Source organism: Globicephala melas, chromosome 14 (assembly GCF_963455315.2).
Source record: "Globicephala melas chromosome 14, mGloMel1.2, whole genome shotgun sequence".
NCBI lineage: Eukaryota > Metazoa > Chordata > Mammalia > Artiodactyla > Delphinidae > Globicephala > Globicephala melas.
In genome coordinates, this window is record NC_083327.1 from 46374510 (window position 1) to 46402327 (window position 27818).

The window sequence follows — 27818 nt, forward strand, 5'->3', positions numbered from 1 at the left end:
GGCTGCCGAGGCAAGAGGAAGATGGCGGCGGGGGCGCGGTGAGGTGTTGGCAGTAGAAAGGGGTTCGGGTGCGGGGGGCGGGAGAACGCGGAGAGATGGCCCGCGCCGGCTGCAGGGCCGGATGAGAAGCGGTCGCGCCGCGGGTGTAGGAGAGAGGAGGGCGCCCGGGCGCCACGAGAGTATGACGGGGCTGTATGAGCTGGTGTGGCGGGTGCTGCACGCTCTGCTCTGCCTGCACCGCACGCTCACCTCCTGGCTCCGTGTTCGGTTCGGCACCTGGAACTGGATCTGGCGGCGCTGCTGTCGGGCCGCCTCCGCCGCGGTCCTAGCGCCGCTCGGCTTCACGCTCCCCAAGCTCCTGGCTGTCGGCAGGAACGGCAGGAACCGCCGTCACCACCGGCATCCGCGCGGGGGGCCGACCCCGGTCGCCGCCCACCCGCGGCTACGCTGGCGCGCGGACGGCCGTTCCCTGGAGAAGCTGCCTGTGCACATGGGCCTGGTGATCACCGAGGAGGAGCAGGAGCCCAGCTTCTCGGACATCGCAAGCCTCGTGGTGTGGTGTATGGCCGTGGGCATTTCTTACATTAGTGTCTACGACCACCAAGGTGAGACCGGGAGCGGGTAGGGGGCCCGGGGCGTCTCCGGCCGCGGGTACCGCGCATCGGGCAGGTGGACCCGGGGCACGTCGCTCGGCACAGCCATCCCGGCTCCGCGAGTTACCTCGTCCGGAGGCCCTTAAGTGCAAATTATGGTGCTGGCGCTTTCGAGGAAGGGAGATAGGCTTAATTGGACACCAACTAAGTTCCTGAATTCGGTTCAGTTGCTTTCTACATATTTAAAAATATTTATTCGTTATAATGTCCCACTAAGGTGGATGATGTTTCTGTACCCTTGTTTCACAAATGAGGGAGCTGAGATAACAACATTCATTGATTTGTCCAAAGTTAGAGAGGTAGTAATAGGAGGATTGAAATTTTAGCCAGTCTGTGCTTTTCCACAGATTTACCTTTTTGTTACACCGCAGTGGTTCTTCAGAGAGGCTCAAGGCACTGTTCTTAAGTCACCGCAGGCTGTGGAGGATTTATGCGTAAGCTAAGTGGTTGGGGACAGGTGGCATTTGAAGTGGGTTTATGAAGAGTACGTGAGAGACTGGATAGACAGAAAGGAAAGTGGTCACCGTCTGTCTTCGGAGGTCTGGGTTGTTGTGCGATCCTTGATCCTCAGGGGCCAACACAGTACTTGTCCTCCCATAAGTTTTGATTGAGGAAATTTTCACTGTAGGGAATTTTTGTAGGTACAAGACTTCAACATTGTTCGCGTAGCTACAAACCTAAAGCACAGTGCTGGGCATATTCCTTGGATTTTTACATTGAATTTCATGGATTCTCAGAATTGTGGGGTGGAGGGTAGACACACTCACATGAGTGGCATGGGTAGCAACAAATGTTGGGAGTTAGTAACTGCTGTGAGAAGGGGGAAGAGAAATTCTCATTGGAGAAACTTGAGAAGTTTCTCCAGAGGAAATGGCGTTTAAGCCGGATGTTGAAGAATGAATAGGAGATCAGGTTGGGGAAGGCTCTAAATGTCATGTTTGGGTTTCAGTCAAATCCTGAAAGCCATGGTATTTCCTTAAAGGTAAGAATGATTTAGGAGTATTGGTATGAAGGAAAGAAAACTAGTGTCTTAGGCTTTGTTCAGTACCTTAAATTACTGGTATGCTCACAGAAGCTACAACTTGATTTTTAATCTTTAAGTCTTTGTTAGGCAGGTGTAAGTGTGACATTTTGTCAGAAAGGTTAGGTTGAGGTCAGACAGCACCTCTTGCAGGCTATTAGAGTAATCTTTGGTTGACTGATTGCCTTCCTTGCAGCCAGCAAGGAGTATGGTGACTCATAGCCTGTCATCATCAAATGAAAATTTACCCTGAAAGGTAAAGTTTAATATACTCAGGGGCTGACATGTTATGGAGCTTGCCAGAACAATAGAAATCATAAGACTGTTATAAGGCGATGCACTCTTTGCTTAAGCAACGCAACAGAAACGTTGGGGGAAAAAAGTAAGTGAAGCAGAAACGGAAATTAATTAAAGCTGTTGAGCTATGTGGTGAATTCACTTTAAGTGAGTCACTTATATCCAGGGGATTCTTTTAAAGCAAGTACCTTTACCTTCTAGTAGAGAAGGAAAATGAATAGCTGAATAGTTTAAATTGGTGGCTGCGTACGAACGCAGATTATAATATTGCCACACTTCCTTGTTCTGGCAATTCCTGTTCTTAAGTTGCTGATGTGATTCAGAAATAGCCTGTGTCATATTCGCTAAAAGAAAAATGATTGGTAGTGAAAAGGAAGAAGTCAAGCTAAGCAAAAGGAGTTTTACGGAGCATTTTCAGTGCATGGACTCAAGAGCATTTTGTGTCTACTGTAAAAGCAATTTCAATAAGGGATAAAGGTTAATTTCATTGTTTGAAATAAGAGACTTTCAATTTACTCATCCTTGGTTTTGACTGATTGATTCATTCATTTAACAGGTGACAGATTGGGTGTGTGTTAAGTACCAGATACTGTTCTAGGCATGAGAGTGCCCCAGTGAAAAAAACAGACAAAAATTCCTACACTCATAGAACTTACATTTTAGTGGAAGTCTGACAAATATTATAAATGAGTAAAATGTATTAGATCATAAAAGCAAAGAGGAAAAATAAAGCAGGGGACGTGGAGAGGAATGTTGAAAGTCAGTGGTGGAATAGGGGGTGCGGTTTTAAATAGAGTGGCCAAAGAAAGCCCCCGTGACTTTTGAGTAGACCTGAATGAGGTGAGCGATCAAGCCATGTGGATATGTGAGAAAAATTATTCCTTTTTCAGGGGAACTGTAAATACTTAAGCTATATTCAGTTTTCCCAAACTTTCACTTAAACCTATTTCTATGTAAATATTTAACTGATTTTAAAAATCCTATTGACATACTCTTAAACGTCAATTTATTGAGTACCTACTGGGATACAAAGAAGTACAAGAAATTGTCTCAAAGAGTTTATACTCAAGTTAGGGATAGTTACTAAAAATTAATGCAAGCTAATATATAAATGCTAGTGAATGGAAGAGACTTTAAGGAGAAAAAAAGAGAAAAATCCCTGAGGAGCAAGGTAACCTCCGTATGTCCATAGGAGGTGACATCTGAGATGGGCCTTGCAAAAATAGGTAGAATTTGGATTAGCATAATCAGTACAGTGTTCTTTGTGTGTGCGTGTGTGTGACAGAGAGAAAGAGAGAGAGAATGGGGAATTCCCCATTGGCAGCATTCCCATTAGAGTAGATTGAACAACAGCATCGAGCAGTGTGTTGGGATCAGTAAATATAATAGGTAAGTTTATGTAATGAAAGGTTGAGAAATGAGGTAGGATGAAGGCTTGGCCACCTGTTCTGGCTATCTGTAGCTTTGTAGTCTACTCCAAAGCATAGTGTTTTAAAACAATTTATGAGTTGACTCGGTTCAGGTGGACAGTTCTTCCTTGGGGTTAGTTCTACTCATAAGGCTACAGTCAGGTAGTAGCTGGGACATAAAGGTTTCTTATCATACATTTAGTGCCTGGTTTGTGATGGATGGAATAGATGAGGACAGGTTGGTCATCTGTCTTCACATGGCTAGCTTAAGTTTCCTCATTTAATAGTGGCCTTGGAGTAGTCATACTTCTTTTATAGGCGTTCCCAAAGAATTAGCCAAAGGCCAAAGCTGCAAGACTTCTTATGACCTAGCTTAGGAGATCATACAGTGTTACTTCTGGTGTATTCTCTTGGTCTGAGAAGTCACAGGTCTGCCCCAAATCACGAAAATGGAGCGGTAGACTTTACCTCTCGATGAGAAGATGGCTTGTGCAGCAGGAGTCGGGGCTGGGGCTGATGGCAGCCATCTTGGAGACGAGCTACTGTACCACCTTCCATTTTCCCCTGTCTTGTACCCCTTAACCTCCCAAATTTGTATTTAAATCAGTGTTCATTCTAATTATAGTTGGATTTAGATTATATTTAATTCTTAGACTAAAAAAAATCCACTGATATTTACCTTGGTTTGACTCTGCCAACAGACTGATATTTTCATCTACCTGCACTCTTTCCAGATTATCATCAAGAATTTCTGCAAGTAATAATTTCATCTGTCAGAAATTGGAGTTGTTTTCTCAGGTATTTCTTGAGCTCAGAATTCTAGAAGGGAGATTTGGCTATTTTGTCTACATTATTATAATTTAAGACCATAATGGGGCTGGTACAAAAATTGGAGTTTGGGGCTTTTGGTGCTGTAGCCTTAGGGGTGTTATGCTTGCTTGGGTTCACTTGAAGTACGCCTAGATCCAAGTTACCTACAGATACATTATTATCTTCAGTGATGGAACCTGTTCATGTTGCTCAGCTGTATTGGTGCCATGCTGAGAACCTTGCTGTAGGGCAGTAGTTTTCAAAACGTGGTCTGTGGACCATCCGTGAATGAGTCATTGGGGGTGTTTATAAAAAATACAGATTCAGCACAGTTATTGATCAGACCAAATTAGGGGAGTGGGACCTGAGCATCTCTGTTTTTATTAAGCTACTTATATGATACATTTGCACATTGAAGTTTGACCCTAACACAAATGAAAGGATACCCTACTACTTGTATTACATCAAATTATTCATTCATCCTTCATGTTCCTTTTCATAAGTGAAGATAATCTTGGGTGGGTCTCAATATTAATTATTACTTAATATTACTTTTTTATTTCTATTTTATTTTATTTTTTAGTTAATTTTTATTGGAGTATAGTTGATTTATAATGTGTTAGTTTCTGCTCTACAGCAAAGGGAATCTGTTATACATATACATATATCCACGTTTTTTCAGATTCTTTTCTCATATAAGTCATTACAGAGTACTGAGTAGAGTTCCCTGTGCTATACAATATGTCCTTATTATTTATTTTATATGTAGTAGTGTGTATATGTCAATCCCAATCTCCTAATTTATCCCTCCCCCACCCTTCCCCCCACCGGTAACCATAAGTTTGTTTTCTACATCTGTGACTTTATTTCTGTTTTGTAAATAAGTTCATTTGTACCATTTTTGTAGATTCCACATATAAGCAATCATATGATATTTGTTTTTCTCTGACTGACTTCACTCAGTTTGACAATCTCTAGGTCCATCCATGTTGCTGCAAATGGCATTATTTCATTCTTTTTAAATGGCTGAGCAATATTCCATTGTATATGTGTACTATATCTTCTTTATCCATTCCTCTGTCCATGGACATTTAGGTTGCTTCCATGTCTTGGCTGTTGTAAATAGTGCTGCAGTTAATTATTACTTAATATTACTGTAGATTGGAGTGATCCAGAATAAGGCGTTGCCTTCTATGTGAGAATTCAGCAACAAAACAAATCTTTTGTGTTGCTCTTTTTAGTGTTATTTCCGTAGTTGTAAATCTATACTAGATATCGTAGGAAATGGTTTTTGGATTCAGATTTCTTACACAAGAATTAAAAAGATCTGCCCTGTGTACTCTCAGCCTTCTCAACATATTTCTCACTATTTTATATGCCTTTTGCTGCATCCATAATTAGGTTACTTGATGTTCCCTCCTGCTGGAGTGTCCTCTTCTCCTTTTCTTGGCAAATGGCTATCTAGCTGTCAAAATGCTATCATTGATCCTTTTAAGTCTATCCAAACTATCACCTCTTAGGTAGTCTCTCTCGGCTATTCCATTCCTAATCTTGCTCTGTCCTTGAATCTCCTTAAATATCGTACATCTTTAAAGGTACTTCCATTCTCCATTTTGTGAAGTAGTAGTCCTATGTATATGTGCCCGAACTTTCTTACTAGATTGTAAGCTTTGCAGATGCTAGCTGTCCTTCTCATTGTTGCTTCACCTACAGATTGTAGCTTGGTGTTTACATGTAATGAGTAGGTCAGTATATATTCCTTGAATTGGAAGAAGGGGCTGCATTTCTTGTAGATAAGAATGATGAACTGAGTTGTAATTTGTTTCCCAACACCAGTACCCAGAAGCCTTAATTAAAGTAGTGGGGGGAAATGAACATAGTTTGCCCTAGTTTACTTATTTGGCACACTGACACAGATGCTGTTGGGAAATATAATTTTATCAAGTATTGTTCTCCTTACACTGAAATACAGAGTTGCCAGAAGTGTTGAAAGTCTAAATAGAAATGTGATTAGATTTGATATACAGACAATACAAACTAGAGTACTTGTCTTCCCTCATGTGGAAACTCATGTAAGGGAACATTCTATTTCTAATCTTCACCTTTGTGTAGTACATTTCAAAAATATACAGAATTGCACATTTACCTTAACATCCTGGGATGTCCTCTTCTCTTTTTCTACCAAAGGGCTAGCTACCTGTCAAAAGCTATCAATAGATCCTTGTACATCATTCTCACTATTACCTGCTAAGTAGCCTCTCTTGACTGTTCCATCCCCAGTTTTGCTTTGTCTTTGAAAAGCTCTGTCCTGCTTTTGAACTGACCTCATTCTCTGAGTACCTTTCTATTTAACAATACTGGATTTATGTATGAAAATAAACCTTTCCTTAATAGTAATAATTACTCTTTGTTGCACTTTTACTATGCACTAGATGCTATGCAAAGAAGTGAATTAAATCCTTAGCACTTTTAGCAGTCAAGACACTGAGACTTAGAAAACCAAGAACCCATATATAGGAAGGGGCAGATCTAGAATTTGAATCAGATTTTATTCCAAAGCTTTGGTACTTAAGCATTATGCTGTACTGACTTCCACTGAGAAGAGAATGTAACCACAGTACAGTCATGTTAGTACTCTTTCTGATTATGTTGTGTCATCTTAAAGTCTTGGTAAAGTGGGTTCTTATCTAGAGGTAGTAGAAATAATTTGTTAAAGATATTTAAAGGTAAATAGAATTTTCTTCATACTACTAATGTAAACATTCATCCTTTGAGTCGTAGGACACACTTGACTTTTTTAATCAACTAAATTTAATTTTATGGAGCTCCTGCTCTGTATTGAACTGTTTCCTTGTCAGGTGAGCAGAGTCTGGGACGACATTCTCATTTTAAAAATGTGCAGTCAGAGACTGAGAAAGCCCACTTGGCTAGTTTATTTTAAACATCTCTCCTGCTAAAGAACTGGGACTTAAAATTTAGCCAGCGCTCGTTCCCGTATGCTGTGCCACCATCACGCATATCTTTCTTGGTACAACATGCTTATTCCAGTATAATTGTTGTTCTATGAGGTATCCTGGGGCTCTTTCTCTCTCTCTCTCTCTCTCTCTTTTAAAATTTATGTATTTTATTTATTTATTTTTGGCTGCATTGTGTCTTCGTTGTTGAGCGCGGTCTTTCTCTAGTTGCGGTGAGCGGGGGCGGGGCTACTCTTCCGTTGCGGTTTGCGGGCTTCTCATTGCGGTGGCTTCTCTTGTTACGGAGCACAGGCTCTAGACAGGCGGGCTTCAGTAGCTGTGGCTCATGGGCTCTAGAGCGCAGGCTCAGTAGTTGTGGTGCACGGGCTTAGTTGCTCCGTGGCATGTGGGATCTTCCCAGACCAGGGCTCAAACCCGTGTCCCTTCCATTGGCAGGTGGATTCTTAATCACTGCATCACCAGGGAAGCCCTCCTGGGGCTCTCTCTTGAAATAAAATTGTTTAATGGCTTGTAAGATTTATTTTGTTATGACTACTTCAGTCATGTAAAATTTTATTGGTAGATTTTTTTTTAATTATTGTTCCATATGTTTTTTTCTCTGAAGGTTGACTCTAATAGTGTTATAATTGGATTGTTAGAGAATTAAATGAGGGTAACTACCAGATAACTTACTTAGGTGTCTTGTTTAAAAGAAGAAAGGTAGACTATTTCAAAGGATGGGTGTTTATTTGCAAAAAAGTATTACTTTAGTTCCTCAGCTGGTGAGATGCTTTGTAACCAGAGAGATTGCTTCAATGTTTATCTCGCTTTTCTTCCCTTCCTTTCCCTTGTTCTTATAAACACTTGCTAGATATTTCTTTAAAAATCTGTTTCTATAGAAGGGAAGGAATAATCACATAAAAGTTCAAATTTCAGATCTAAAAGAAATACTAAACGTGTATTTTGAAAGTCTCATTTTCTATAATTGATTATTCAGTTCAGGTAAATTTTAGAAGAAGCAGTATTTAAGGGATACAGGTAAGATTTACTGATTGAATACTTGTGTAATTAAACTCTTGGTTCCCTTAATTCGAAAAAACTATTACATTATGGCGTTATTACCCAGTTAATGTGTACATAGTTGATTGTTAGGGTAGACTGAATGTTGAAACTTGTAAGTAATTCTAAAATGTAATTTTAACTATTAAAGACCCCAATAAGGTCTTTATATCCCGAACAGTATATAACCTGATTGGTGGATAGGACATACTTAATTCCACTCTCTTTGAAATATTTTCTCTCCTGGCTTCCATGACATCATGTGTGGTTGGATTTCTTCCTATCTTGCTGACTGTTCCTTCTGAGCCTTATGTCTGGCTTGTTTTCTCCACTTCTAAAAGTTGAGATGTCCTAGGATTTTGTGCTGTATGTGTGCCCTTGTCTTTCTGATGTTCACCCTATCTCCTAGATCAGAGGTCAGAAAACTTTTTCTTAAAGGGCCAGCTAGTAAATATTTTAGACTTAGTGGGCTGTATGGTCCCTGTCACAAATACTCAACTTTGCCAGTATAGCCAGAAAGTGGCCATAAACGAATGGTGTGACTCTGTTCCAATGCTCACACTCAGGTTTGAATCTCCAGTCCTTATCTCTCCTATAATTCCAGGCTCCTTTATCTCACCCTACCTAACATCTCCACTTTGATTTCTTTAGGCATCTCAAATGCTTAACACGTCTAAAACAGTACTCTTGAATTTCCCCCCTAAACCTGCCTTGCTCAGCTTTTTTCCAATCTCAGAAAATACCTTCCAACCAACTGCTCAAGCTAAAAATTTAGATGTGAGTCTTCTACATCATGTTCTACCTCTAATCTTGATCTTCTAGAATATATCCCAAATTTGCCACTTGTTTTGGTTCTTCATTGTAGTCGTCCAAGTTTGAGTTTTCATTATTTTTCACCTGGATTAATGCTGTAGTAGCCTCTTAATTTATCTTCAGTTCTGTTCTGACCCCTGTATAATCCATTCTTCATCCACCAGCAAAGTGATCTTTTTTGGTAATACTATTCAAACTCTGAATAAAACCTTCCAACGGCCTCCCATTGTACTTGGAATGTTTTCTGAATTCAGACCTTTATTGTTAAATAATGCAATTGTTAAAACAATCATGAGACTACCACCAAAGAAGGATACAAGTTATACAAGTGAAAAAAGCAGGATACAAAATTGCATGGTCATATATGCCAAGATTACACATGCATGTGGACAAAGGCTAGGAAATGTTAAAAACCACAAATAATTGTATTATGATAGTAAGATTAAGGGACATTCAATTTATTAGGAAGGATGGTTAGGGGACATATCCTTATTGTCTAAACTTTGAACATCATACTAGAATTAGAAAAGGATATTTCTTAGGATATAAAAAGAAATCTACATTTGGTATAGTTAGTGTTTATCAAAAACACCAAAAACATTGTTGTCTTTCTGAGGTCCACCTTTCCTGACATAATATTTTATTCTTTCTTGGAAATTGTAGGTTTTTCTGGGTGTGTGCATGTGTGTGTTTTAAAAAATTTCGGCTCTTTCATGTAGCTTTTCTATATATGTTTCCAGTTAGCTGACATGTGGGAAATTGAGAGTGCATGAGATATAGTTGTAGAGCAACAAGCATAATGTAAAATTCTTTAAGTCATTATTGCAAAAACTTATTTTATATTCCCAAGTCATTCTTAAAGAATTCAAATATCTGTTACCTTGTGACTTCTTAAAAGCCTTTTTAAAAAGAGCTCTAGTCTTAGTTTTTTTTCAAAACATTCTGCTCATTTGGAAAGGGGTCAGCTTTATTTATTTTATGAAGTTTAACTTTTGGGGGAGGGAAATTCAAAATTTAATAGTAAGGTGGATTTAGCATTGGTTATCAGCATTAGAAATAGTTACTGAATTGAATAATTAGAAGCCAGGAGACCTGGATTTCAGTCCAAAGTCTTAGACTCTTGACCAAGGACAATTGCTTGACATTTCTGGGTCTATTTCCTCATCTGTAAAAGGATGGGATAAAATAATTCTTGCAGTTCATTATTATATAACTCTGTAAAATACAGGTTTCTGAAAAATTTGAGTATTTGCTAATGTTTTTCCCTTAGATTAGTTATTTCTAAATGAATACAGTCTCAACTTCCTTTTGCATAAAATGACTTTTGTTATAGTTTCTTTACTTTTATTGATATTACATCATTTTGGCTTTAGTTTAGATTCTGTGAAGGCAAACAAGATGAATTATGATATGAGAAAAAGACTCTTCCACATATCAATTTATTATGATATCGCCAGAGGAGTTGCCTGTCTCAGTCAAAGGCATTCTTATAACTTGTTGCATTTCTTGTGATGTGAAGTGTGTATGTGTAGACTTGGAATCCTGAAGAAAATTATAAGCTGAGAATATTGCTTATGGGAAATAAGATAAGTACCATAGAGTATAATCAGATTTCTGGATGGGGGTCAAGCTGTGAGGTATCAGGAATTATTTTGCTGGCAATCTATCTTATTTATGCATTTAGCACTTCTCAGAAGCTATACTTTTTAATTTCATGTCTTCATCCAAAGCAGCCAAGACAAAGGTTCAGTTTAAAATAACTTCATGGAGGTCTTCTTTATAGAAGGTACTTTGTGCCTCTAATATTTTTTCTTTTTAACAGAATTTCTGCCTGTATGCAATGAGGAAGTGTCTCCTTTTATTGTGAGAGTTTCCTGGAAATTTCTTAAAAATTCCATTCAGTGACATGTCCTTTTAGGTTTTGTTGTTGTTAGGTGGCACTCTGTGCACTGATAATTCAGTTTATTAAGTAAACGTTGAACTCCTGCTATGTGGAAGGTGCCTTAGGGGGAAAGAAATGGGTAAGACTCAAGTGCACAAGTAAGACTACAGTACAGTGGGGTGGGGGAGAGTTAAGCTGTAACTAATAAAAAGTAGAATATTGGTTTGTTAAGGAGTTTGAGCAAAATGTGGGTATTTGGAGGGAGTGAGGTAAGTCAGAAGAGAAATTGAGCCTGGCTCAATCTGGCTGGGGGACTCAAAGTTTTCTTGAGGGTAAATGACATTTCAGCTGGCCTGTGAAGAATTAGAATTTTATAGGTGTGGGGCTGGGGAGGTAACAAAGGATGAAGGTTGGAGTCACTCCAGGTGTTTGGGGGGGCAGTATAAGGCAATCTAATTGCCTTATACTGGGGATAGAGTACTGTAGAGAAATTGGAAGCTTCCGTTATTTCATAAACATACATTATTTCTACCTACCGAGTATGGAAGCGTAGGATGGAATGTTAATGCTGATCTGAGCAGTTTGTTCTTGATACATTAAGCATTTTGGGAGCCATTGAAGATAATAAAGTTGGAATGTGCGAGGATTACAGATGTAGCCTAGGAAGGTCAATCTGGTACTTAGTCTAGTGATCCATGCTAGAAGGGGCAGGAAGGCCCATTAGAAGGTGGTTCTAATATTACAAAGAAGACTATTGCTTGAAACAGTGGGGACAATGGACAAAAGGAAATGGGTACAGGGAAACATTGCTGTAGAAGAGTAAAGGGCTTAGCATCTTAATAGGGCATTGGGGGTGGTGGTGATAATGCTAGAGCGTAAGGAGGATGCCTGGTTGACTGAGCAGGTAGTGATGTCTTTATTATAAATAGAACAACAAGAATAAGGGCTAAGTTTGTTTTTTTTTGGGGGGGGGTACGCGGGCCTCTCACTGTTGTGGCCTCTCCCGTTGCGGAGCACAGGCTCCGGACACGCAGGCTTAGCGGCCGTGGCTCACGGGCCCAGCCGCTCCGCGGCATGTGGGATCTTCCCGGACCGGGGCACGAACCCGTGTCCCCTGCATCGGCAGGCGGACTCTCAACCACTGCGCCACCAGGGAAGCCCAAGTTTTTTGTTTTTAAACAAAAATATAAACAGCTTTACAGCAGTTATGATTTTAAATCACCTATTGTCCCATCAACCTTACATATTTACTGTTCTCATATTGCCTGTTCTCTTTTAGGCCTTATCCCTAAGTGCATATAAGTTTCACGCTTACAGTACTGTTTCTTTTTTTTAACCTGATGTAATATAAGTGTTTGAGAGCTAGCTTTAAAAGATAAGCTGCCAAGTTTTAGATTTGTTCATTTTCAGATGCTTACAGAACTTCAAGGTAAGATTAGATGTTTGAATGAACTGAAAATGTTAGGAACAAAATGCTGATCCTGTTTTTACTTAAAATTTTAATATTTTGTTCATCATGGATGTTTTGCATTAATTTTAATTTTTAAAGACAGTTATGTAAATAACTTTACACCAAGTTATTATTAATCTTAATTACTGTTTTTTTTTGTAAACTACCCTCCACCCCTTCCCCCCAGTTTTGTCTTATTCATATTACCCTGGTCCTGATGCTGAGTGGTATTAAAGTCCCATGAGTGACTAGAACCAGAGAGGGAGGAGCACATGGACACGAAGAGGGCTGAAGTAGGAACTCTGAGGAGTAATCTCCATTTAGAGGGAAAGAGGAAAAGGATTCAGTGCAGAGTGAGAAGCGGCCATTCAAGGAGCAGATTGGGAGTTGATCCAAGGGAAGATACTCACACGAGCTGGGATGAGGATAGGATTTTGAGAAGGAAACAGGTCTCTGACCTGTCATGGTCTTGCTACCAACATTTATTTGTTGAGTGTCTGTTCTGTGCTTGGCCCTGTGCTAGCCTCAGGGCCCTGTGTTTGTAAGCAAAACAGTAAGAGCCCTACCCACTTGGTGCTTATATGACCTCTTTTGAACACCCTTTCCTCATGTCTCTTAATCACTTTTACAATAACCCCACTTAAATATTCTGTCATCACCTGTCTAAAACTAAACTTGTCTTTTCCTTCAAACCAGTTCTCTTTGTAGAATTTCCCTTCTTTTTAAAAATGTTATCATTTTCTGTTATCCAGGATTAAAGTCACAGAATTTTCTCTGTGCACCTCTAATCAAGTCATATTCTTTATTCTCTCAACTCGTCTTTTGTAGTGAATCCTTTTCCACAGCTTTATCAAATTATGTGTGGAATATTGCAGTAGTCTGCTGCCAGGCTTTCTCTATCACCAACAACCAAACTGTCACCAGGTTGGTTTTCCTAAAGATAAAGATTTCCACACATTTCCACAGGAAATGAGTGGTTACCATTGGGTAGGCAAAATGAATAAAAATTAGGCCTATTCCCTTGCCCCTTTTCTCAAATCATTTGTACCAGCAGCATTTGTCTGCCTTTTGAGCATTCAGTGCTTTTTTTCTTAAGCATCTTCCCCATCTAACTATCCTCTCCATTTTCTTCACTTTAACTTTCTGAGGTCAGCTCAGCTGAAGTCTTGCTTGTTTGTTTACAAAGTGTTTCCCTACCGAAGGAGACTGCTTTCATCCTTGAACTGCTATTACACATATTCAACCAAGTTGCCACTATACAGCGTATTCAGCAGATTCTGTGTTATTTTATATATATACTTATTATGTTCTCTCTCACAGTTAATCTTTGAACCGTTTTAAAGACAGGACTGAGAATACAGAGAAGGAACACTTTTAAAGATCAAAAAGGCAATGGCCACTAGAAAGCTGGCCTCTCTGAAAATAGCCAAATTGTTTTTAATTAGAGCTCTCTGTATTAGTTTTATACTAAATATATGTCACATAGTTCCTTCATCTTTCTCGGTGATATGATAGTCATTATAGTTTTAATTTTTCTGTGCATGGTTGGAGGATCAGAAACAATTTTATGTAATATATTTTCATGCTTTGTTTGAATTTACTAAATTTTGCTTTCTGTACTTTTGTCTATTCTCTGCTTTTTACATAATTCATATTATTTCTTCTTACCATAAGAACAAATGAATCAAATTGAGGTGATAGTATTGTGTGCACAGAGTAAATCTGTAGGGGAATTACATTAGGCTGGGAGAGAGGAAGATAGAAGCTTTGGATCACTGCTGCAGTTTATAAGTTCTCTGACAAGTCTCTTAATGGTCTTACTGAGACCTGGGCATCCGTTTCTTAATCTGTAAATAAAGGTGTCAAGTAAATGGTCTCTTAAAATTTCTTTCTAGGTCTAAATTTCTCTCATATTCATATTGACACAGAGTTGTTACCCCTGTCCTTTTTTTTGACTTTAGCCCAAAGCCAGACTCTTGTAATAACAGAGTTTTGTTGTCATGTTTTCCTTTTAGATTCTAGTTTAGGATTAGTCATCAGTGATTCACTTGGAAATTGTTCAGTTCTGGATCCAGTGTTGTTTTCACAACAAGCATCCGTTAATCATTGAAGAGGATGAATTAACCTAGTTGGGATTCCCTTTTTTCTCTTTTTAAGGTATTTTCAAAAGAAATAATTCCAGATTGATGGATGAAATTTTAAAACAACAGCAGGAACTCCTGGGCTTAGATTGTTCCAAATACTCACCAGAGTTTGCAAATAGTAATGACAAAGATGATCAAGGTAAGTGTGAGTGTAAAATTGAATATCTAACATATGCAGATATGTTTTGTGTTTCGAGGCAGATTCTGTTACTCATTCATTTACTTATTAATTTTGCCCTGTTAGTCTTTATTATCACCATCTTTAATCACCAGAGTTAGACTTTTCATTCTTCATCTTGTTAAAAGATAATATTCAGAAAAAGATAAAATCATGACTCATGGATATTAAAAAATAAACACATGTTAAAGATTTTATTTAACTCAAACAACCAGGAACCAGGTAGATTTTACAGCCAATTCAAAGAGAATCCAAAGAATGGAGATATTTATAGATCAGAAATATTGAAATAAATATGTGAATAGAGGCAAAACTTGTTTTTCAATGGGATTAGAATGAACATAATTGAACCTCTACCAGGCAAAGAATTGCATAAACAAGAATTGGGCATTGGGACTTCACTGGTGGTGCAGTGGTTAAGAATCTGCCTGCCAACGCAGGGGGACATGGGTTCGAGCCCTGGTCCGGGAAGATTGCATGTGCTGCGGAGCAGCTAAGCCCGTGCGCTACAGCTCCTGAAGCCCCTGCGGCTAGAGCCCGTGCTCCACAACAAGAGAAGCCACCGCAATGAGAAGCCCACCTAGTGCAATGAAGAGTAGCCCCCGCTCGCCGCAACTGGAGAAAGCCCACGCACAGCAACGAAGACCCAACACAGCCAAAAATAAATATATAAATTAATTAATTAAAAAAAGAAAAAAAAGAATTGGGCATTGCTGTCAGTTACCTAGAATCCTATCAATTGTAAAACAGCTCCACAGAATCAGAATTTGATAAGGTGGATGTGTGTGCTACAGACAATTCATATTCTATTGAAGCACATTTTTTTCCTATAGTCTTCATTTTTGTCTTCTGCGTTAGTGCTGACTGTACTAGAATTGTAGATGGCGTTTTGAGTAGGAAATTGTAAGTTACCCTATAATTAAAATTTCTGTTTTCTAGAGGATTTATTCACAGATACAAGGTCATTCTGAGCACTTTGAAAAGAAGGCTGTATGTAAATATATACACAAATGTTATATATTGGTTCTTTCAGAGGAGAGTAGCCAGGTATGTTTTAATATTGAAATTGAAGGGCTTAAAATATTCTTGTTTACTATAAGAACTGTACTTTTATTTTAGTCTGAACTTAATATTTCTTAATATCATAGGTTGTAGACCCATGATAAACAAAAATGTACATAGTCCTTAAGTTATTTTGAAATATATCTGGAAGAGGGTATTTTTAAAAATATCTTGTTTTTTTTCCTCCAGTTTTAAATTGCCAATCGGCAGTGAAGGTGCTGTCCCCAGAAGATGGAAAAGCAGATATTGTGAGAGCTGCTCAAGACTTCTGCCAGTTAGTAGCTCAGCAGCAAAAGAAATGCACAGATTTGGATGTAGATATGTTAGACAGTTTACTTAGTAAGTCATATATGTTTGTTCTTAGTTTTGTCCCACAAGGGTACAATATGAAGGAGACTATCTAAGTTCCATTTTATTGTTGTTGTCATTATACTTGTTATGTTTCTGAAGTTTAGAGACATACATGTGAAAATAGTTTTGAGATAATGAAATTTGTATTCCCCTGACTTGCATGAGGAATTATTGGTAAAGGAGAGGATCGATCTAAAAGGATTTGGGGGGAAGTGATGAATATTCTTAAAAATAGGTCTTCTGCTTCTGCCTCCCTCTTTTAAAATTTATTTTGATTTATTTTTTTCCAGTTTTATTGAGATATAATTGACATACAGTGTTCCTCATTCTTTTTAGTTTGAACTCTCTTGAATATTAAGTTTGAACTTAATAGCTATTTAGGAAACAATCCCAAGAATATTATACTGCTATCATCCGTGACTCCTTTTATAGTATTCTTTCTCTTATGTTATACCAACTTTACCACTATATTTGTCACGTTATACCAAGTGTAACATATTTTATCTGTTTTTCTTCAATTGTTTATAAAAGCCTTTAGTTTGCTTATTCTCTCTAAAGTTCCCTAGGAACTTTTTGCCTTAACTTTATGGGTTTTTTTGCTTATTAGCATTATCCTTGATCCTTTTGAAGAAAGGCAATATTTCTAACAAATTCATGTCTGTTGATAGCTTCTATAGCCATACAATTTCAGACATATTTTTTATTCATTCACATAGATTCTCCATTTACCTTACTTATTAATCATGCATTTTCTAATTCTCAGTCATTTATTTAACCCTCAGTTCTTCGTTTCTTCTGCTTTGACATGTCCATTACAGAGCACAGTCCCTCTCTGGCCTCTTGGTCTCACTAACTCCCTACTTTCATTGACTATTCACTTCTTACCCTACTTTCCTATTCTCTGCTCTGTCATTGCCTAACTATCGAGGCTGAATGAATAGGCTTCAAGTAAACCATTGTAGGAGTTCTCGAGGCAGAGGTTACTGGGGTGTTGACTGTTTCCTGGCTCCTATAAGTCCCCAACCAGAGAGTAGTTTTGAGGATGTCCTAAAAGTGATTCAGGGACCAAAGGTAATCCTTCAGATAGCCTTTGGAGACCATGTATTGACTGCAGGGGTTTTAGACCCATGATAAACGAAAATGTACATAATCCTTAAGTTAACTCATTAATCTGACAGAAGCAAACCCTCTGAATATTGTCGCCCCCAAGAGTTCCCTTGTGACTGCAGTTAATCTCCACTCTTATTGCCAATATGAAGCAACTGCTTTGTTTTCTTCTAGAATTTTTATAGCTTTAGCTATTATATTTAAGTCTAATCCATTTTAACTTAATTTTTGTGAATGATGTGAGGTAAGGGATACCAGTTATTTATCCACCACCACTTGTTGAAAAGACTGTGTTTTCCCCCTTTAATTACTGTGGCTCCTTTATTGAAAATCAGTTTTTCATGAATCTGTGAGTTTTTTCCTGGACTTTCTATTCTATTCCATTGGTCTATATGTCTGTCCTTAAAATGCTGCAGTGTCTTGATTACTATAGCCTACCGTAATAAACTATGAAATTCAAGTAGTGTAAATCTTTCAACTTTGATTTTCTTTTTCAAAGTTTTAGCTATTCAGGGTCCTTTACATCTTCATATACATTTTAAGATGAGTTTGTCAATTTAAAAAAACAAACTCTGTTTTAATAGGGATTGAGTTGAATCTGTAGCTCAATTTGGGGAGAATTGCCATCTTCACAATCTTCACTATGTTCATCTTCCAATCCATGAACATAGTATATCTCTCCATTTATTTGGGTCCGAATTTTCCTCATAACAATGTTTTATAATTTCAGGGTATAGAGTTCTACTTTTTTCAGTTTATTCCTAAGACTTTTATTCTTTTTGATGCTACTGTTAATGAGATTTTTTCTTAACTTTATTTTCAGATTGTTTGTTGATAATATATGGAAATACAGGTTGGTTTTTTTTAATACTGATTTTGTATCCTGCTTTGCTGAAATTTCACTTAGTAGTTCTAGTAGTTGTTTTTGTAGAGTCTTAGAATTTTCTAAATACAGGATTATATTGTCTATAAATACAGGTGACTACTGCTGTCTCTGCTCAGTTTTTCTATTTTTAATTTTATTCTTTAGTCTGGCATTCTGTGTTTGCATAGTTTAATGTGTCAGACAGTGGTTTGCACACTGGTTGTGCTCAAACACCTTAAATTTGTAAGGCTTCCAAGATCTTTGTGTGATGTTGGAGGGTGCATTCAAGTCAGTTCTCAGGTCTCCTTGGCTGTTACCTTTCACTGGACTTTCTTGCCACCCTGTCCTGCTTGCCCTCCTTCTTCCCTTGCATGTGGTATTTTCCTAGTCAGCCTGGATATATGGAGAGCTTAAATGAACCAGTGTTTCCAGCATCTCCCTGTTAAATTTCTATCCATTGTTCTGCTTGCCCTAATGGGGGGCTACAACCTCGGGGTAACAAAGCTGTGGGTTTTCCTTTTGAGTCCATAGGTTTTCACCATTGCTCCCTCCCTCCTGCCCACAACCTCCAAATTGAGTCCATATATTTTGGCTACAAGCAGCAAATCTGCTAGCTTTTGCTGTCAGTCCCCTGCTGGTAAAACTACTGTTTCCTTCAGTTGATGGAGATAGAGACATGGGGGTTAGGGGCATTCCCAGGCAGGAAGACCAAAAGACCTACAGTTCTTACCTGAAGCTCTAGCTGGTGTTTTGTTTTTTTAAAGAATAGTCATCTGCTCTGGTTAATATCCAGTGCTCTTAAGTGATTGGTTTTGTCCAGTTTAATACATGTTATTTTTGGAGAGGATTCGTCACCCTCTTCACACCACTATTAGCCAGAAGTACCTTCTTGCCTTTTCTTTTTGTGTGTGTGTACTAAAGAGGATTTGCTTTTTTAGCAGGAAGAAGAGTATGTGTTCTACTTAGTCTATTCACTCTGCCACATAGACTTTTAAAGAGACTTTGTTGTGGAAATAATTCTTTATTACTGCTGAAGGGACCTGTCTAATCCAGTCCCCTTATTTAACAAATGAGGAACTAAGCCCTGGAGAGACTGTGTGACCAGAAAGTTAGTGGCTGAACTGAGGTTATTAGAAGCTGTTAAAACCTGAGTCTCTTGGATTAAAGCATCTTTTGTGTTATACCAGTGATTCTTTATTTTAAGATTTACTTTACTTTATTTTTAAGCAGTTGAAATATTTCTATCCCATTTTTCTCTCAAGCCAGATCTCATATGGAAACCAGTCTGTGAAGCAAAAAATGGCCAGAACTTGGTTGATGCAGGTGTACAGTCTCCTTTTCCCCTCCCAGGGAGCTTGGGCTCTGGGGAATACTGAGAACATTTGTACTATATAGCTAGAAGTTGGTCTTTCTGGAGTTGGTCTTGCTCTGTAAAATCAGAGCATGGGGAAGGAAGGAGAGTAGATAACTTTTTAAGTTGCTTTTCATCTCTGAAGTTATTTAGTTCTGTGGCCAGAATAAGTATTAAGTCCTTAAAGCAGTGAGGGTCCCAGGATGCGAAGAGAACACTTAAGTTGAGTCTTGAAAGATAGATGGGATTTGGGGGCTACTTGTAGGGTTTAGGATGGGAGTTGTGTTACGTCTCCTTATCAGGTAATCAATCCAGTTAAATGGCCTTTAGAGAAAACTTCCACATTTGGAAATAACATAGATATAAAAGTAGATGTTGGGCCATGGAATAGGGGTATGGAAACATACAAATGAAGCTTCTGAAGAGAACAGATACGTAAAGCATAAGAAACCAATTTGATGAACAGATTTTGCCATTGGTCATTTTTTGGTAAGCAATGTGTATTAAGTTCATGTGTCTTTTTATCTTTCCAAGGTTCAAATGGTTTCCCTGATCCTGATTTAGTATTGAAGTTTGGTCCTGTGGACAGCACACTAGGCTTTCTTCCCTGGCACATCAGGTTGACTGAGATTGTGTAAGTAATTAAAAGTGTACTGACTTTGGTTCGATCCAGCAAGTTTCTTGAACCCAGCACCGTGCTAGATGTGGTGGGAATTCCCAAAGAATTATAATACTGGACCCTTTCCCTCAGGTATTTGACAGTATCAGTGGTGAAATAAAAACCTGTATCAATGATTCAGACACAAGAGAGCATGTGGTTGTGCAAATGTTTGGTATTGAAACTAATCATCGTAGGAGATCAGGAGTGAGAGAGAAAGCTGTGGGCCAGAGTTGTTGATTCCACAGAAAAGGTGTGACTTGATCCAGGGTATATAAAATGGGTAGAATTTTTGTAATTAAAGAAAAGGTGGGAAGTGTAGGGGGTGAGCAAGGGGGAAAAAAAAGAAAGGCTGGGGGGAGGGGCAGGGCGTGAACATCGCCTTTGAAAGAAATAGGGAGCTGGCCACACCAACGCAGAGAGTTAGTGTTAGATAGCAGTATAAGGTGAAATCAAATTGTTTGGGGGTGTTGACATTGGGAATGCTTTAAATATCAGCATAAGGAATGTGTATAATTGTTTAGAGAGGCAGTAGGAAATTGATGAGCCTGTGGGTAATGTGGGAATGATGATTCTGGAAGATTTGTTGGGCAACTATGTACTAGAGTAGATTGGGTTTGGGCAAGGGTGAGGTAAAAAGACAAGTGATGAGGCCATGCCTATAATTTATGGGAGAATACACTGATGAGAATGTAACTGCTTATTTGGCAAACTTTTTGTATAAAGGGCCAGAGGGTAAATATTTTAGGCCTTGTGGGCTATATAGTCTCTTGGAACTGCTCTTCTCTGTTGCCACTAAACACTTGCTAGTATAGCTAAATAAGCATGGACAGTATGTCAACAAATGTGTGTGACTGTGTTCTAATAAAACCTTATTTACAAGAAACAGGTGGCAGGCTCCTGGGCTGTAATTGCAGACCCCTGATTTAAAATAAAGGAGAGACTTAGGAGCCTTAGAATATATTTAAATTCTGGGTCTTAGGAGGAATATACTACAAATTTTCTTTCTCATGAGAACTAATTACCAAGTATACTTGCAGGCCTAGCACTTTACTATCAATAATTGCAGTAAAAACTAGAGTAGAAATGAAATGATTCCTAAGTTCTTAAGCCTAAGTGACTGGGTGAATTATGGTGTTATTGAGACAAATGGGAAAGTCAAGGGACCATTGATTTTGAAGGGAAGATGTTGAATTCAGGAATAAGAAAATTTTGAGGCCAGAGTCTGTTTAGATGGAAATACTTAAGAGAGCAGATGAAGATGTCGAATTGATGCTTGGATGAGAAGTCAAGGCTAAGGATGGATCTTTGGGAGTTGTCAGTACCTAGGAAGTAGAAGTAGTTGAACCTGTGAGAATAGAGGACTTCCCTAATGTGTTCATAGAAGAGAACAGTACCAAGGGGTCCTGTATGAAATGCTTCAAGCTGGGGGCAGGAGAGAGACGAAAAGAACACGTAGCATGTTAGGGTCAGAGAGGGCTGTAGGTCATCCGGTACTGCCTCCTCATTTCATAGGCCAGGAAAATGGGGAAGAGACATTACTCAAGCTTGTAATAAAGTGGAATTAGAACCCAAATCTCCAAACTCTGGGTTTCTTTATGGTGATATGTGTTTCTCTTATCTATTCCTCCCCCCACCCCAGGGGGTTTTCCAAGTCATTTCAGGTGCCTTTCAGGTGGGCTTTAAGAAAGGTAGCAGTGATATTTTGTGAGGTTGGGAGTGGTTTGGTAGGAAGAGTATGTCTTAGAACATAGATCTTGGTTTGAGTCTTGACTATGCAGCTTGTTAACATGACTTTGGAAAGCTATTGAAACTTCTCTATATTTGTAAAATGGGCATTTTAATCCAGAGTTGAGGATTTAAATCTGATCATGGGCATCAGATCCTGGCACCTAACAGGCTTTCCCACAGATCTTTGTACATATGTCTCTTATAGCTGTATAATGTTATTTTGAGGTTTGCTCTATATTTGTCTACCGTCCACCAGACTGTAAGCACCGTGATGACAGGAAAAGTATCTTGATCACAATGTAGAGAAGACTGGAGCCCTGATGGGACAGACCAGGAAATAACAAGACTGCTTCTGAGTCACTGAGGGGTAGTGACACTAAGTGCTTCTTGAGGAGTGATAGGAGACGAGGCTGTTGATAAAGGGCGTAAAATGAAGACAACCTAGGAAAGTGGGTAGTTTGAAGACATTGGAAGCAAGCTTTTAGCAAAAAGAAAGTCGTTACATTTGTCCTTGAGAATATCATTTCAGTAGAGTGAATAAGGTAAAAGATTGATAGCAGAGATTATTAAGAGATAAGGAAATGGAGGGAAACAGGAGGCTTATTTCAGAATTCTTAGCAGTAAGAGGAAGGATAAAGATTATATGTCAGTTATATCTCAATAAACCTGGCAAGGGAAGAAAAGGAAGGATAATGAAAACATAGCTGAAGAGAACCACAGGGTCAGGCAGGAGTTCATTATGGTAGGTTTGTTTAGTCCTTTTCTTATGTTCATGTGACTGTAGAATTCTTAATGTGAGTCTTGTAATCTGACTAGATCTTGGCTCTGATTCTGTTTGAAATGTCCAAAACATCAAAGTAAAGCTGTATAAATTCGAGATTTTTTTAATGTTAATTATTGAAAATTATTTTAAGTCTTTAAAATACTTAAGGGGAAACCCTCTGGCTGTATATTCACTTTGTCTTAAAAGTGCTTGTCTTCACATTGTAGTTGCCCCCTTGAGCAATCGAAAATTGTGGAGATAAATATTGTTCATTTATTGGTTGCTCACCACATGGCTTCAGTAATCATCACGTGGGGATGCTGTGTTGCTCTGCCAGCATTCAGCCTGACTTTTGTAAACTGTTCAAGTAACACTGGCTTTACTCTGACAAAGCCGAGTTCTTGAAGTAAATTTAAGTGAGATCTTTTATAAATAGCTCTCCAGTTTTGCATTAATCTGGACTTATGCTTTAATAGGTTCTGAATCTCTCTAGCACTACACTGTGCCTTCATCTTGGAGGATAAAAGAATATTCCAAAGTATAAAAGTGTCAGAATTGAAAATGGGCTAACATTCCAATGAATTCATTGTAAGTTATGTCTCTTAGTAATTTTCACTTTATCCTTAGAATTAGAAATATAATGTAAACCAACAAGGACCTACTGTATATATAGCACAGGGGACTCTACCTGATATTCTGTGATAACCTATATGAGAAAAGTATCTAAAAAAGAATGACTGGGCTTCCCTGGTGGCGCAGTGGTTGAGAGTCCGCCTGCCGATGCAGGGGACACGGGTTCGTGCCCCGGTCCGGGAAGATCCCACATGCCGCGGAACGGCTGGGCCCGTGAGCCATGGCCGCTGAGCCTGCGCGTCCAGAGCCTGTACTCCGCAACGGGAGAGGCCACAACAGTGAGAGGCCCGCATAACTAACACACACACACACACACACACACACACACACACACACACACACACACACACACACACACACACACACACACACACACACTATATGTATATGTTTAACTGAATCACGTTGCTATATACCTGAAACTAACACAACACTGTAAATGAACTATACTCCAATAAAATTAAAATACTTTTTAAAAATCCCTTTAAAATCTCAAAAAAAAATAAAAGAAACATAATGTATACATTTTTTGTTCAAATGGTCCATAGATCTGTGTGAGCAAAGGATAAGTCTTATCATCCTAAGTAGATTGCCTTTAGAAAGGCTGAAGTCCAGTGCAGCGTTTATGGTACTTTGCCACTTTCGTTCTTGCTTTAATCTTTTGTAGACTCACCTACCAGTTTTAATAAATTTAAATAAATTTTATCAGCAGAATCTTGCCTTGTGTTCTTTAAAAGTAGTATAGAAATTCATGGCTTAGACACAAGGTTTTTCCAAGGAGGGAGACGAGATCTATCAGATGACATTTATGTCTTAGATGCCTGGTGGTGCAAGATTGTTAGGGAGCCTCAAAAATAAAAATTAGAAACTTGGAAATAAAAAAACGTTCTGAATCTCCATCTCGCTACAGTTTGCTTTTCTCTTCTTGTGAAAGGAGGGATTATATTTTATTTGAACTGTTTCACAGTGAGTTTAACAATCATTTAGTAGAAATAGTTTGATGTACTCTAGGCTTATAATTTACTTTCTTCTGTCCTTAATCTTTTTGGTCATTACCCGTCTGGTTCCCCCTCCAAATTACAGCATATCATCTAATTGCTTTTTTTCTCCTTTTATTTTTTTTTCAGCTCTTTGCCTTCCCACCTGAACATCAGTTATGAGGACTTTTTCTCTGCCCTTTGTCAATATGCAGCCTGTGAACAGCGTCTGGGAAAATAGTGATCCCTGGTTGTGTAATTTGATTTCAGGCTTTTGGAGAAAAGGACTCAAGTGACTCTGATGTTTACAAAGCACCTATGAAACCCTGTACACACCTAGTTCATAATCCTCATAATTTATCAACAAACACAAAAAAGTGTCTTACTTGAGAGTAAGAGTACATGTGAGTGAATGAGTGTGTGTGTGAGTGTGTGTGTGTGTGTGTGTGGAAATAAACTTATAAATGGGGGAAGTATTGGAGGAGGATATATGTGGACTTGCACCTTTGAGCAAATAGCAGCGATGTTTTAGGAGCTGAAATTTCAGATTTACAGGCTTCAGCCCCAACTACTTCCCTTTTTTGTGGGGAGAGAAAGGGGTGGTTAAAGCTGTTTTGTTGTTCTTTGGGGGGGAGGGGAATAACTTTTGTTCATTCTTTCCAAGTGACCAAACTTTAATTTTTAAAAATAGTATATTGACGTATTAAATGGAAGCATTCTGAGTTTGAGGGATCTCCAGAGGAATGGAGTTCTGTGTTGTTCACATGTTGAAAGTTTGCTCACCTTTGGAGCAGAGGGAATACGTATTTTCAGACATCCGTCCATTTTCATCTCTTCGTTATTGTCAGTGTGACTTGAAAATGTCGCTCTGTTGTCTGTGTTCTGGGTTGTGAAGATCACTTGAAAAAGAACTCTTACAACATTGAAATGCAGAATTAAAAAAATTTTAAATATTGTGTGAGGCAGTCATAAAAGGTGAAAAGGTTGTAATCTTAAAAGTAAAGGTGAAACTTTCCTGAATAAGGAAAGAAAGTTTTGATCTCCTTTTCTGTTTGGTGGGCAGTGGGCTAGATAGTACCCAAAGCTGGTTTAAAAAATTTCCATTAACTGTGTTTATTTAAATAAGCATTTGAGGGAAATTACCGAGGCAGCTCTTTTCCTCAAAAGTAACCTGTTCCTCTTTGGAATAGCACATTTAGGACCATGTTAGTACCCAGGATTTTTACTTAATAAATCCTGACGGTGACTTTGCATAAAAATATGATCTTTAAGTAAGATTGAGGCCTGTGTAGGTAATAAAACATTACCAAAGTCTACAAAAGTAATTTAATTTTGCATGTTCTCTTTCATGGCAGAGAACAGCACTGGTTCTGTTCATTTTTAAATGAAGAAATGATTTTTTGATAGGTGTTTAGTTTTTCTTCCCTCACTGCTGATACTCGGACAGAAACCATTATTCTTTATATTTGATGGGCTGTTTTCAGAAGAATCTTATTAACAAGTGCACAATAGTTATCCAAAATTGTATGTTTAGAATGGAGTAGTTTAAAAACTAGGTCTCAGAGTCTGAAAAATAGCAAAGAAGACTGGATTTGGAAAGCAAGGTCTGGAATTGCTTGCCAAATTCTGAGGCTACGAAGAATAAATGTTTTGACTTTGGATTCCAAAACCCCATTTATGATTTTAAAAAACACTTGAAATAAAACGATATAAACTAAATTTTGGTTCAGTGACATTACTTTGCACATTGTAGTTCTTTTGTACATTGTGAGACTTTTTTTTTTAAGTCTTAATTTATTGCTAAAAGCTTTGTGTGATGCTACAGCATATCTCTAAATTTTACCAGAGAATTTTTTATTTCTGTTCCCCTGTACTGTCATGCATGTTCTATTGAGGCTTTTTGGCCTTAGTTGAAGACTGAATTTATGCCTTTTATAAACATGTGTCTTTTTTAAACATTCTGGAATATATATGGTTTTAATGAATTAAATTTAATGGGCCCGATTGAAGTGAAGGGATTTAATAATATTTGTTCAAATGAAGTTAGGCAAATAAATTATCCACTGCAATATAGCCAAAGCCACTAAAGGTTTAATAGTTGAGTCTTTGTATTTTTATTTCTTCTTATATTTCACAGCAGTGTAGTGTTACACATTACAGTAAATCTGTAACCTGTGACCTGAGTCTGTTATAGTCCTAAGTAGGAAGAGACCCTTAAAACAAGTTGCTGAGGATTCTGATTTCAGATATAGGCATTCCAGATCCTTCCCATGAGTTTAACTGTTAGTACAGTCTCCACAATTTGAATGACATCAGTCATTCTGTAATTCCTGCCCAAATCATCTACTAGTTATGCATTATCAGCGGTCCCTTTGCACTCCCAAGAAGAACTGATAAAAACTTTAAAGAAACGTGTTGTTTGTCTTGATGTGTTTTGAAGAATATTGTCTTTAAATTGTTTCTTCTTGACACTGCCCACAATGGAAAAATTATCAAATTAAACCTACCTTATGGATGGCAGCTTGGAGCTTAGCAAGAGGTTGGAGGGTTTGAATTCCATTCCCAAATTCTGGTTGTGTTTTGTTTCTTAATACTGATTACTGTTAGAAAGTTTGAAAGCTGGTTTTGATGTGAATAGCAAATTCTGGTATATTGTGACTAAGGCTTAATAATGCCTTCTTGAGAGAAGAATGTGTTATAATGTTAATGAACAGTGCCAAATACACTGTACACATCTACAATTTAATCTTTGAATGTATGTTACTTGATTAGTTCCCTCTTTCTGTGTGATGGTACCATGCATAGAGTCAAATCCTTGTGATGTTTTGTATGGCTGTAGACTTTGGCAACATGTAAATAATGTGTAAAGCAAGTTTTTATGATTAAGGAATCAAATTTATTGAATTTTACTATTGAAAGTTGAAACGACATGTATGAACAAAAACAATAAAAGAATATACACTTTTCATGGACTATAGTATTATGTGAATGCTACATTCTAAACATGTAGGGACTGCAAAAATGTAATGAGAAACTCATATGACAAGATAACAATACTATTTTTTTGGATGGTAAGTTCTTGATTGAAGTATATTCTCATTTTTACCAGATTAAACATTTGGAATCGTAAAATGTTATTTGCTTTTTGCCAGGTAACAGGTAAAATTCAGCTTCGCCATTGGTAAAATTGTCAAAATTCCACAGTAATTAAAATCTGAACAGTTTTTTACTGAATATGGAATGCCAAGTTGAAAATGTATATGTGTACTCTTTTAAAAAGGAATTTGACGTTCTCGTTAAACCAGGAAATAGAAGGGTAAGAGCTATGGTTTGTCTTACGTTGCATAGAGTATTCACTTTCTAACTCGAGGATCTAATTATAAGATAGCTGGCTTTTTATGCATAATTTCTATCTGAAATTGTTTCTCAAAGGTCACCTTTTAACTTTAGTTAATAGGAAATGCCTTTAACAAAAGTTAGTGTAGGAAAAGTTCAAGACAGTTTGAAATAAAACCCAGGAAACAAGAATACGGCCAGAATCCTAGTCGATAGGACATAAACTGATAAAATTGGTGGAAAAGGGAAGTGCAAAAAATTTGCTTGCGACTTGAATAAAAAATACACATTCATTCTAAAAAAAAAAAAAGAAT

The 27818-nt window shown here is 38.0% G+C and overlaps 1 protein-coding gene across 1 annotated transcript; it reads left to right on the forward strand.

Moving 5' to 3' along the window:
• NUS1 (NUS1 dehydrodolichyl diphosphate synthase subunit) lies at window positions 1–27818 on the forward strand. Its single transcript, XM_030853598.2, has 5 exons — window positions 1–605; window positions 14506–14631; window positions 15922–16071; window positions 19941–20040; window positions 24319–27818. The coding sequence occupies exons 1-5, from the start codon at window positions 122–124 to the stop codon at window positions 24407–24409; spliced, it is 951 nt and encodes a 316-aa protein (XP_030709458.1). The 5' UTR covers window positions 1–121; the 3' UTR covers window positions 24410–27818.